Genomic DNA, 13,561 nt, shown 5'->3' on the forward strand with positions numbered 1-13,561 from the left:
AAAAAATTCAGCTAAAACTAAAGTTGCCACAGGTTCTTCTAACAGTTACTGAACAGTTACACTTTACACAAAGTGATCCCATGGTACTTCTTGTTTCTTAAAAAGAACTGATTTAAATAAATGTATCCCACTTTGCAATACAGATATTTAAAGTTGAAAATTCAAGCAAGTTTCCAAAGCATATTTATATGCTTTATATGATTTTTTCTCTACTGTAGTTTAAATGACAACTTTTGTTTTTCCCTGGTTGCTTTGATGTCATTAAGTTAGTCTTCATAGTTCTCAGTTTGCCACCATCACCTCTGATTAGACCTGGGTTGATGATGCCAGGAAGACAAAAATCTCAGCATTTAAATGAACTCTTAACAAAGGAGATCCTTTTTTTCCTGTTTATGGCTGTAGTGATTAAAAAAGCAGTGAGTGTTTCCAAGTGCAATGCTCTAGAAGTGTCTCATGGTGGATCAGATGCTCTTCAGTCAGACCTGTCCATTACCCAAGGACAGACTTCCTGAAGTAGTCCTTACTTTTAGTAGTCTATACCCTTTTAGTAGTCTGAGCAGCTCCTTTCCCTTACACTTCCATTGAGAGGTTTTTCTAAATGTGAATCTCATTTCTTTGTTTCCAGACACTGTTTGTTGGGGAAAAAAAATTAACAAAGATCTTGCATTTCTGTTGCCTTTTAAGATACTTCTTAACAGTTGTGTGGAAAGAGACTTCACCATCATACTAGGAAGATCCATCAGGAGTAGAGCTGTAGATTTAAAAGAAGGTTTTATGGTCTCAGGATATATCCCTAATTATATATGTATACACTACACTTAAACAAAAAAAATGCCTGATAATAATGGGAGTCCTGAAGCAGTCCTAAATAAAGGCAGTCCTAAAACTGGAGCAAGCTCCTCCTATGCTAACAGTTACTTCTCTGGATATATTTGTGGGAATTTCTAGTTCTGGAAGCTTTGAATCTTATGGAGATTTTCAGAACCTCAGAGAAGTACTTGGATGGTTCTTCCACAACCAAACCAAATATCTTGGTTTTTTTTTTTTAATTTTGTTTAATTTAACCGTGTTAAACAACTTGGCTAGAAGGCAAATTACATTTTTTGAGTGCATTCTGGGAGATTTCTGTTAAATTATGTCCTTGATACATCCAGTTTTATGATACAGCCTGTTGTCGGATTAATATTGCATCTGGATCTGTTTAGTTACTTGCAAATTCCAAATGATACTGTTACTTTATAAAATGAAGCTTAAGCTGGCGTAAACAGATAAATCTTGGTTACAGGGTCTTCAAGTTATGCCACCATCTGATTTCTGTCTATTTTGTGTCTATCTTACTTTAGCAGAGAGCTCAGCAGGATTGTGTATCTGCATTTTGTCATATAATGATAAACAGCATCTTAGAGCATAGTAAATACTGCATTTTTCCAGTAGGTTTAAAAAGTAGGTTTAATAATAGAAAAACATTTCTAATGCAAAAGACTTAGAAATGCTGTTTAAAATTTCAATCTGTCAAATGTTTTTCAGTTACACAAGAAAATATTCCTGTTGGCTAATCCTACATCAGCAAAAATATATTTGTGCATGAATTCTTATATTTCTTCAAAAACAATGCTTTTTTATTTGTCATTGAAGCTTTGAAAGTTTGTTTTATGAATTTTGTGTCATATTGAGAGAGGTGCCAAAAAATGCCTTTCTGTTATTTCTTGGAGTTCTGTATTTATTTTCTGATTATGGCATAGACAGTACTTGTATTTGTTAGGTAGTTGTTGTTTATTTCAAAGCAATTTGAAATAATTCAAATATTCAAATTATTGAACTATTCAATAGTTTCAAAGACATTTCACTGTCAGCTGTGACTGGAGTAGAAAGATAATGAGTATTCCTCTGTTTGCAGCTATATGCCAGCCAGGGTGCAAACATGGTGAATGCATTGGGCCAAACAAGTGTAAGTGCCACCCAGGATACACTGGAAAAACCTGCAACCAAGGTAAGAAAGAGTTTATTTTTGACATCATGGAAGTGTTGTTGATCTCTGTACCCACCCCCACCAATGCTGTGTGTGTCCCCTGTGTTTGTAGAGTAATGAACTCATATACCAGGTCTGTCACTGCTGCAGCAAGTCTGATATTGGGCTGACTTTTGTAGAGAGATTGACATCTGCAGTGGGATGACACAGGGGAAAAATTGCTTTCATTCAGAAGAAATCATTGAGATTAATATATAGGATCTAGTTACCTGCTCTTCTTAATCAGAAGCAAATTATTTAAACCTTATGGTCAGGATTGTTGCTTTTTATAAAGTCACAATTTTCAAATTTGAATAGTGAAATAATATTTGTTTCATTAAAAACCTCATAATTAATGCATTCTCATTTTATTGTTCCTAATCCTGAACTAACAAGGTTGCATTAAACCATTAAAGGGTTGGTGTAAGGATGAAGTGTCTCTTACTGGATTATTAAGTTTCATTGTTTGGAGTTTTTTTCTCAAAAGTTATGTCCAAAGTGTGTAATGGTATAAAGATCATAGAGTATAAACAATTAGAGAATTGTAATGTGTGATTTTTAGACTTTGATGGTTAAGACATGTTCACACACAAATATATCTCATTTATGTCTCTTGCAGTTGTCTCAGCCTACAGGAAAATCTGTGCATTTTCTGAGTGCTAAGGAAAGTGTGGTAGAAAAGCGTGATATTTAGAATGATTTTCTGACATTGCTAAATTTCTTATGACATTTTGATTTTTAAACTAAGTTATTTTCTTTAAAAATAGATATATATATATATATTCAGATTTACTAATCCTTCTCAAACTGATGTGAAAATGTGTGTTGTGTTTTTCAGTTTTCTCAAAAGTTTGCATCATCTCTTATATTATCCTGTCTTTTTTTTCCCCTTACTCTGGGCTGACATTTTAAAGTTTGTGTTGTTTTGATTTTATTCTACACATTTTCATCAATCCAAAGCCATTTTAGAAAACAGTGCAGCGAACTAACAGTTAGATGTGTGTGTAACAGTTTTTATAGGTAGTAAATAGTTTAACAATGTTGAAAGAATGCTTTGCAAATTGCTGGAGGCTTCAGTCTTGACCTGAACTATTTTCTTGCCACTAAATGCTAAGGAAGGAAAAATGTGATGGATTATCAAAGGAAGCGCTTTGGGCAATGTTGATGAAATATTCTTGCGTGGTGCTGGTGACAAAGCTGCCTGGCAGATGTAGGTGAGGTTTCTGAGATGCCAGCTGAGTGTGGTGCCCCAAATATGCACCAGTTCAGGTGGCTGCTGCTGCTCTACTGCCTGGTGGGGCCCTGGAGCTGTTCCTGGGGTCATGGTCTGCGTTCTTGCTGTGTGCTGATTCAGTGTTTGGATGAGACTTGAAAGTGTGCAGTGAATGCAGAGTCTGCTTTAGCTGGGAGGAGATTCAAACAGCCCGGAATAAATGTGACCTATTTTGTTATAACACAACACCTTAATACAGCCCTTGCCCTGTTCAGCCTGTGGCACATTTTCTCAATCCTGTTCTAGAATAGTAACAGGATTAACAATGTTGGCAGAGGAGATGTTGGAGTTCCCTGCAGAGATGGAAGTGTTTCTAGCATGTGTGAATGGTTCTGGGCTGTAAAGTATGCTCATGTTCTTAGTGAAAGGCGTTCTTTGAGTACAAGCTCTCATAAACAGGCTTTACATCTCTTCTGTTTGTGTGCCCCATGGATCAGGCTGTGTTCCTGGGACTGATCCAGGAGATCAGCCAGCCTCACAGCAGAGCTGTTCAGCCCTGACTGTGTGATTATGCTGGATGCTTGTCCTTTTCCAGTGGTGCTGCAGCTGCTGTGACAATCCTTACCTCACTTTAGATCACTCCAAAGTTAAGACTACCTGATAGTTTTTTAATTACTTTGCTATCCTCAGCAATCAAATTGCAATGACTGCACAAGAGCTAACCATGTGTTCTCCTTACAGCAGTCATATCTCCTGAATAGCTTTAGTGTTTCCCTTCTGGCTTTTTGATCCCAGCTTTACAGCTGTAAGCAGTGAAGAAACAAACAGAGCCACTTGAGAGAAAATGCCCTCTGCCACCTCTCTTAATTGATAGTGATAACAACAGAACTCATACTTTCCAAATGTGTTCATCAGAAACACTTTTCTGGTAGCTGCTCTTGAAGAAAATACAGATAATATTCAGTGAGACAAAAAAGTTACAAACAGTTGTAACTTTTGCTAGCAATCTAAAGCACATACAGGTTAACTCTCTTTGCCTGGGAAAGGTTGTCTTTATCCAAAAAAATCTAAGGCTGCTTTTCTGTAACTTTTAATTCTCTTACCTTGTTTGTTCTAGGAAAATGATGCAAAGTTCACTGCTTGAAATTCTTGTCAGCACTTGATATGTATTTATATTTATTAAGTAAAGTAATGCATATTGCCATGCTTTTATTATGCCTTCTCCCTATCCTGTGAAGATGTGCAGCTGTACACAAGTCTACTTGGTCAGAGCAGGGAAGCTCCTGATCTTCATTTCCCCTGGATCCTCCAGCAGGAAATGTAGCAGCGAGGGGTGAGGTGCTCCTGTGTTTCAGGTGTTGTGCCCCTCCTCTCTGCACGGCTTCCAACAGGAGTGCAATTTCCTGCAAGGGGAGTGGAGGCTGATGCACCCATCAATGGCTGGGATGTGAAAGCTGAACCTGAAGTGCCCTTAGCATGCAGAGCAAATAATTGGTTGTATTTCCTTGGTGCTGTTGTGTGTATTTTGACAAGTTTTGACTCTTCCATACTCATGGTTGTCACTTGCATTGTTTCTTTCCTCTGCTCTTCTTTCAGAGCCTGGCTTTTTTTCTTTTCTGGGTTCCTGTGATAGTGATGGAAATTGTTTATCAGGTTACATAAAGACAAAACTGTGACTTAGATGAAGCTGGAAGTTGTAGAAAAGGAGGGCTAAAAAAATTCAATTTGGCAGCTGTTGATTAATCAGACTAAGTGAACAGAACTGTTCAGGTGATAGAAATTTCTTATGAGGTGGACATGGGAGTGTAATTGCAACTGTTGGAAATGAAAGCTGATCTACTGTTTATATTATGGTGATAACAGTTTAATTTTTCTACTTGATTTCTGGTCCTTGGCTTTCTATTTTCAGAGGTGGGTAAATGTGATATTGAATGTTTAACTTCAGTGTTCCCTGATCCAAGTTACATGATAGGCAAAAAAGGCAGAAAAAGTCTTGAGTGCTGAAGTCTGCAGAAGCTAACTAAAAGAAAATAGCAGAGGGCATTGAATCTGCTTAGGAATAAGTGGCCCATTGTTGGGTGTACACTGAAGTTGGTCCAAGACCATGTGTGGTGCACTGCAGCAGTCTAAGGAGTCACATCCGGGTTTGCCAGCATAACACTCTGTCCTTCCCTTGCACTCACATTTCATTTAATTCCTTTAGATATAAAATACCTGTGCTCAGCAGCTTGCGTTTGTTATAAACCTGCTTCCAATAGTGGCCAAAACAGTCAGTCTGCTTTTATGTAATCTACTGCCTTGTGTTACTTTGAAATCAAGAGTGCTGGTTTTGCATTGCCCGTCAATTGTAGGCAATGTGGGAAATTAAAATACTGAAAAATGAAATTCTCAAATCCAGGACAATGATTGGACATTCCTACAAAGAAATTAAATGGATTTGTTTAACTTTTTAATAGTGTTGCACTTTATACTCTTCTCATAGTATGTCACTAATAGGTGTCTATTTGTCAATGCCAGAGCTTTCATTTCTGTACTAAGAATACTTTGTATCAAGTGGTGGTGTAGAATTCAGAGTCCTGTAAAAGGATCCTGTATTTTAAGGCTCATAATGTAATTTATACTCTATGCAGGGTGATATACTGGGAACAGTCGTAAATTCTTATTTTCAACTTTGAGTCTGTGGTCATAACTCTGGAAGTAAGTGCATGACAGTTCTTTAGTAGTCAGGAGTATCTAAACTTAGGACCTGAAGTGCAGTGGAATTTAAACACTAGAACTTAACACATGGCAGTGTTAAAATCCTGCCCTGTCAACTTAATTTCAGTGTTACTTTTCCTTATTCTGTCCCTACTTCTAGTTACATATTTTATACTTAGCTGTGTTATGCCTTTATTTTGTAGAGTGATTATTTTTGTAGAAAATAGGAAGAATACAGATATTTTAGACTAAGAGAACTTTTTTTCTCTTACTTCAAAATTATGGTTGTCAGTGAACTTCAGTAAATTCAATACTATGGGTTCCTTGGGGATACATTTATGAATTGAAATCAAATGCTAACAGTTTTTGAATGTAACAATGACTTTTTTAACAGACACATTGCATGCATAATAAATATGTTAATAGAGCTATACTGTCTGTCAGGAACTGACTACTTGTGGTATGCTTTACAGAAAAATGAAAAAACAATTTTTTTTTTGTGCTGCCAAGAGAAGTTTGCCTTTCAAAATGTGAACGTTCATCTGCTTATTATTGGAGATTTTTATGTAAACCTTTTTTTCACACAAAGGTTTCCCCAATGAGAACTTGTCCTTGCCCTGTAGCATAACCATCTGCTGCATTTCCATTTGGCCTAGGCATATACCTGTAGTCACAACTCCTAGGAGAAGACCCTGGTTTCACAGGACAAAATGTGCTTTCTCTACAGCTGTTTCTCTCAAACCCAGAAGGTACTTTCTTGGGAATGTGGCTTTGGTGCCTGCTGTGAGAAGAATACTCTCCTTGCAACTGCTGAAACTTTTTCCAACTCCAAAGAGTGAGAGCTGCAAAGGGGTGCTGTCTCTGCAGCACGTGGTCCCCAGGAAGATGGCAGAGGTGGTCATCACTCCTTCTTTATCATGCACAGGTCATGCCCTTGTTTGGCAATCTTTCTTCACTGAAGTCCTGTTTAGGCTCACCTGATCTTCCTCACCACTTGAGGAGAGAGTATTCCCCTTCAGGTTTCCTGGAAACATCTTGTCCAGCCTTAACAGGCAGAAATGGAAAATTACATCCCTTACTGCTGCCCTCTTGCAGAAGAGGGGAGCAGGAAGCATTCTTGTCCTTAAACATGCTGTTCTTCCTGAGACCTTGGGAAATGAGCTAAGGGGAAGGGTTCTGGGGAGGGCCGTGTCTGCATGATGCTCGCTATTCCTTCACCCTGTGAAGATGGAAGCAAAGTAGGTCAGAAGACAGCAAGTTTAATGATACATGGAGCTCTCAGGAGCAGCAAACAGGCAACATCCTTACAGCTGAATTTGGATTACATCTCTGACTTGTAGTGTGATACATTGATGGTTCTGCATTTTGCCAGTCAAAATGCAATGGAATATATTTCTCAGTATTAGAATGCCATTTAAAAATATTTTGCCTGAAAAGAGTAAGGTAAAGAATGTTACTCTCACAAACCAATGGATTACAGAGTTTCAGGACAAATTTCAAATCCAAACATTAAGAACTTGTAAAATTCCAGGTAGTTGTCTAGAATCAATGGTTTCTCTAACTTCACCTCTACAGTGAATGTAACTTTTCTCATTCCATTTACTACATAGTTAAGTTTTCTTCTTCATTTCTGAAAAGCAGTCAATAAATTACTGACTTCATTGCAACCAGAGGTGTGTTTATCTTTCTGGTTCAGCGTCTTAACGCTGAGCCTTTGCCTCTAGTCCATGGGAGGCATCTGTCACCTCCTCAGCTGGCATTGTATGAAGTGGCTACTGTGTGTGTATCTATGACATGATGGGAGCCTCAAGGCTTACTTTTCTGTTACATGGATTGAGTGACACTTGATATAATGGTGCTTAGGACAGGGAGATGGCTCTTGGAAAACTCCTGGAAAAAATGGCAATACTCTGTCTGCAAAAGACCAGACAGCATGGTGCAGTATTAGAGATGGTAGTTGATAACTCATTTTTTTAGGTCCTCACTGGCTGGATTTGTGAATAGATTTATTATTTTCATCTTTGTTCTCAACCTTGTTCATCACTATGCAAATAACTAGCAACAATAATAAGTGAGAAATTATTCTGGCTTACTCAGGCAAAATCAACACATTCTTGGAAGAGAATTCTGAAGGAAATCGTCTTTTTGTTTGAAGTTCTCTCTACTAATATGGGAACTGTAGGCTGAACACATGAATTCTCTATTAAATTGCAAATCTGAAATGCTAGCCCTCATGGATGGTCCTTGACAAATATAGCTGATGTCAGATACTTTCTTTTAGTATTTTTTAGATGATAAGGATTGAATTTTCTCTGTGAGATTGTTTAGAGTAAGTTGGCATCAGCTTTCCTACCTTGCTCTGTCACTAATTTTGAAGCATGATGGTGAATCACTGAATTGCTATCAGAAGCACTGATAGTGATTGCAGAGTGATGTTTGCCTTCTCTCTCCTCCTCCTTCTTCCGAGTGCTGCCTGGTCCTGGACATGGCATCAAGTGAATAGTGGCACGATATGGCCAGCCTGAGCTTGTGTGTCGCCTGATGAAGCAGCTGGCACTTCATCTAATGCTAATACTGTCATTTTTGAAAAGACATCTATGAAACCAAGCCAAATAAGCTGCTTGGCTGGAGGGATGAATGGCGCTCCGTGCAGGATGTTTTAGACGCTTGCTGTCAGCTGAGCTGCGTATAAAAAGCTAATTGCTGTATTTTTCCTTCTTTCTCCAGCAGCTTGAACTGGCAGTTTTTCCATGCATGCCTGGTGTGTTTTCTTCTCCCACCCTTTTCCCTTGTGCCCTTCATTTCAGATCTGAATGAGTGCGGACTAAAGCCGCGGCCGTGCAAGCACCGCTGTATGAACACCTACGGCAGCTACAAGTGCTACTGCCTGAACGGCTACATGCTCATGCCAGATGGAACCTGCTCAAGTACGGCCAGCCTCGCTGCCTGCTCTCTCCCAGCTTCCCAAAATCCCTGCTCCAGTTTCCCTGGACAACTCCTATGAAAGGAAAATGAGTCCCCAAGTAAAAGATTAATCCTGCTGGAAATTAGGCAGCTGCACAAGATGAGCTCTTTTTTTTTCCTAGTTAAATTAGGCTGAAAAAAACAGGAACAATTGTTTTGATTTTTATTAGTTTTATTGAAAGTTTCCCCCAGAGCATTCTTCAGTGCTGTAAATCACTGCTAATTGGCCTTTGAGGACAAGTGCTTGCAGTTTTCATTGCAGCAAGACACCTGCATTTCTACTGCCTTTTGGCCTTATGAATGTAAAATCTTTAATGTTGCAGATGTTGGTTGTTTGACTGGTATAAAAATTGTACTGCCGTCTCTCGGGGGATCAGGTTCCTACTTGTTCCCGTAAAAACAGTTACTTTGAATATCTGGACAGAGGGAAGGGGAGAGAAATTACCTTTAATTGGAGATACCCCATTTTTAAAACGGCAGTAACTGTCTAGGAGAGTCTTTAGTACATATTAGGCTTCATATTCTGGGGACTGCATTCAATAACACAACTTACTACAATTGTGGTAGTTTTCTTTTTTTTTTTTTTTTTTTTTTAAATTTTCTTAGAGAAGTAGTTTGTGGAAAGAAAAATTTCACTAGCAGATGTTTTTTCTCTTTGAAGGATTCAAGCATTTTCCCACTTTTATCATAAATATGTGATGTCTTAATTCTCCAAAATTCTCAGTCACTTTGTAGCACTGATCATAGTCTTTATCTGAATGTGTTCAATCATTTTTCTCCAGATGCCCTTTCTTGCCTGATGGCAAACTGTCAGTATGGCTGTGACGTGCTGAAAGGGGAGGTGCGCTGCCGCTGTCCTTCTCCGGGGCTGCAGCTTGGGCCTGATGGCAGGACTTGTGTAGGTACGTGATCCAATGGAGATTTAAAAATTTTAATTTTTTTTCTCCAGAATGCTTTTACCCTAGCACAGAATGCAGTTCAAGAGAGTTTATCAGAGGTACTTAGAATGCATAGAGCAGGCAGTTTAAAGTTGCTAATAATGAGAGTAGTAATAGGGCTGTTGCTCAGGTGCCCTCGTGTCAGAGATTGCCAGTGTTTTCAGTCCTGCAAGTTTCATTGCAGGAAATGAAACTTGTCTGCCTAAAGCCCATACAAACTCCTTGGTATCCAAGCCCTTGGCCCTTGCCACTACTGCTACTGGGTCATTTTAAGCTGTTGTTAACTCCAAAATACCTGCCTGCATAAAAAAAGGAATGAGGAGATCACCTTTCCCTCATACTCAACAAGGTGGTGCCTAGCTCAGTGGATTAATTTGTAAAAATCACTGATATTTTAGTGGGGAAAGGTGAAGGTCTCTGCATGTTCCCAGTGTTAGTGGGATTGAATGTGCTGCCCTTCTTCCATACTGTGAAAACTCCAGGTTAAAATAAACACAGGAACTTAGAGTGTATAAAAGTGAAATATTTTGTTCCCACATTTGTGAACATGGTAAAGGTGCTTATGGTTAATCAGACTCTACTATGGTCTGAAGAACAGTGTGACATGTGATTTCATCAGTCATTAACTATGCATCCTGAGTGGGATATGATGCTCTAGTGATTTCATTATTTGTATTCTCTGAAGTGCTACAATTCTATAACAATTCCATCAGTAACACTGAAAGAATGTAAGAAAATGGGCTTGTCCTAATCATCCCTTTGGATATCTTGGCTCACCACAGGGTAGGTGTTTCTCCTAGTGCCTGACCCATGGTGACCAAAAATTTGTTGGCAGAGAAAGGGACAGACTCTGTATCTTCTGATGGGAAGAGCAGGCTCCACACCAAGTCAGAGGCTTTCTGAAGTGCAAGATTGGCACATCTGTGCATGGAAAAAAAGGGAAAGAACAGGATCTACTGTTGTTGCATACTGAGGGGATTAAGTTGTGATAAGTCCTATTGTGGATATTATGGCAGAGAGATCTTTGAAAGATATTTGTGCCATGCCATAGTAAGCTGAATGATTTTAGGTACAAATTCAAGAAAGCTACATCAAGTAAAGAAATTTGCTAGAAAAAATGCTTGCAGTGTTCTCCTAGTGTTCATTTTTATATTCAGGAAAACTTCATACTTTGAAATAAACAAAGTGTACTTTAAAGCCAAAGACTAGCACTCAAACCAGTACTATGAAGCTCTTGGAGTTCTTCAGTGCAGTTTTCAAAAAAACTATTTTTTTTCCTCCCCAGAAAGGCAAAGAACTGTGTACCCACATTTTAGTTGGGTATGCATCATTCAGAATGACCTCATAACCTATTTCTAAAATTTCCACAAGAATTTCAGAGCAGCCTGGTACGATACAGAGAAAATAGTTACAGCAAGAGATGTCTGTTCTTCCTGCATTGTAACATAATGTTCTCCCCTTTTTTGGTAAGAAGTGATTATGACATGCACCCTTTCTGTGTTATTTTTCTTTCAAGTTTGAATTGCAGTTAATACACCTCAAAGAGTTGAAGCTACTTGGGACTAAGGCTGTGCTTTTCCCTCATGTTTGTACAAGCTTGTCACTGTTGGGGAAGTTGTTGGCTCCAGCAAGGGGCTGGATAGTGCTGCAGTACAAATAAAATGTAGGTGGTGGTAAGAAAATTGAAGTGTGCATTGCCTACAGCTCATGAGATCCTTGTTTGAGGAAAGTCTGAAAGACAGCTGGGAATGCAATGCCTATTTTTAGCACAGGTGGAAATTCCTCTGGGCATTATTCTATTCTTAGTTTAACACTTGCTGAGCATTCCCTTGTTTAAAATGTTCCTTTCAGACAATCAGCAAAGAGCCACCAATTTGGCTATAAAGGTAAATCATATAAACTAAATGACAACAAAGTGAAAAAAATAATTCAGCAAAGTACTTGGTGAAAATGTGGATTAAACAGCTAATTAGTTGATTAATGACTCTTGAATCAATAAATCAATTGGTCTTGCCAGGTTTTTGGGTTGGGATTTTAATTTAATGAAATGAGCCATATACAGATTTCATCTTCAAATGTTCTGAAATTATTTGAAGGCTGAAAATAATGATTTTTCACTACAAAATTAATTATTTCCTTTTTGTGTGTGTTTAGAAAATTGATGATACAGCCTTGTAAACCTAAAAATGATGCTATTTTAAAATTAGTCTTAGGTTATTTTGTGCTTGGTAATCTGGTCATACTTGCAACAAGAGAGAGAAGCAATTCTGCTTCTCTGGTGGACACTGACCCTCACACTGATTAGGTGCTGACCATCACACTGCCTCATGTGCCTTTGGAGCAGCTCCCTGATGCTGATGTGAGCTCCAAATCCCCCCTCCATGCCCTGCTTTTCACAGGAAGCACATACGAACCACAGCACGTTGCAGCAGGCCAAGGGGAACAGCTCCACAGCTTTTGGTCCAGGCGTGGATTGGCTTGAAAGAAGCCACAGTCACTGTACTGTTTGGGAGCTGCACCAAACTGATCACAAGCACTAGCATATCATCTTGTGGCCACTGACCAAAAAGTGGATTGACCTTCAGCGATGGGCATCCATGCACCTTCCATTATATACAAGTGGAAAGCTGTTACATTTTTCCGTATTTTTGCATCAGTTTTGAACAGTGTGTTGATTAACAGTTCTGTCACGTATCTCTAGGACATATAACTGCCTACTACTGCTGCAATAATTTAACATAATTTTTGCCTTATGTGTATTTGCAAAAATGTGAATTAATATGAATATGTACAGAGGAAGAAGCAGGACATGCTACATTAGGTTTTTAAAGATCATAATCCATTCCATGATGAAGTATATTCAGTGGCTAATCTTGTTCTTACTGAACTACTTTTTGAAGCTGTGGTTTAAAGATTAAAAAACCCAACCAAAACCAACAAAACCCCAACTAACTCTTAGTAATCAAGAGTCTTGAACTTGCAGCCTTGAAATAATATTTTAATAAAGGCTAGAAAATTGTGACTTGTTGATTAAATTGTAATAAGAAGCATGGTAGAGTTTGTAAAACTTAGTAGCATACTCAAAGCCTAAAATGTTAACAATAAATTCAAATCAAGAGACAGATTTATAGGAAGATTCAGGCATGTGGAGAGGTGCCCAGTATTGGCCTTGTTTTCTTTCCCATTGAGGCCTTTACTGCACCATTCCAGCAATGCTCCTGGTGGAGAGAGAGCAGTCAGGCGGGCCAGGAGTGTGGGAGCTCAGGGGTTGAATCCTTTTACTGCTGTCCTCAGTAATTCTTCATGCAGAGTGGGACAGTGCCAGCCAGAGCTCCTGGGATGACCCATCTGGCCAGTAATTCATGGCTTTAAGTCACTTCTCTTGGCTGTGGGAGCCCAGCTTGGAGAGAAGCTGAAGCTCCATCTCCCCCACTCAGGTAGCTGCCCTAACTAACCAGCAGCTTTGTGGTAACATATTTTCTGTGCACTGGAGGAGGCTCTGCCTTGTTCAGGCCCCTTTCACAAGAGCAGCAGGGCATCAATCATTCGGCTTTGTTTTGCACTCTTGACATCGGCAGCTGAAGGGCTCCTTTTGGGAAAAGAACTGCATGGAGAGCAGAATCTTGCTTTCCCATAGATCAAGAGCCTGATAGAGCTGCAGAGCAAAGGCTTGAACTGTGCCCTGTAGATAACCAGCAAACACGAGGAGCTGTGTGCGTCAGAAGCAGCCAGGCATGGCAG

The 13,561-nt window shown here is 39.1% G+C and overlaps 1 protein-coding gene across 2 annotated transcripts in view; it reads left to right on the forward strand.

Moving 5' to 3' along the window:
- Window positions 1–13,561, forward strand: part of NPNT (nephronectin) — a 48,493-nt gene that overhangs the window by 15,304 nt on the left and 19,628 nt on the right. For both annotated transcript variants that reach the window (XM_054294200.1, XM_054294208.1), the window contains 3 exons: window positions 1,898–1,990; window positions 8,726–8,845; window positions 9,665–9,784. In XM_054294200.1, the coding sequence (XP_054150175.1) occupies window positions 1,898–1,990; window positions 8,726–8,845; window positions 9,665–9,784 (333 nt within the window). The remainder of the gene's footprint in view (window positions 1–1,897; window positions 1,991–8,725; window positions 8,846–9,664; window positions 9,785–13,561) is intronic.

The sequence above is a fragment of the Melozone crissalis genome, unplaced genomic scaffold (genome assembly GCF_028551555.1).
Source record: "Melozone crissalis strain CALT ecotype California unplaced genomic scaffold, PUWL_Pcris_2 ptg000006l_1, whole genome shotgun sequence".
In the NCBI taxonomy this organism is placed as follows: Eukaryota; Metazoa; Chordata; class Aves; order Passeriformes; family Passerellidae; genus Melozone; species Melozone crissalis.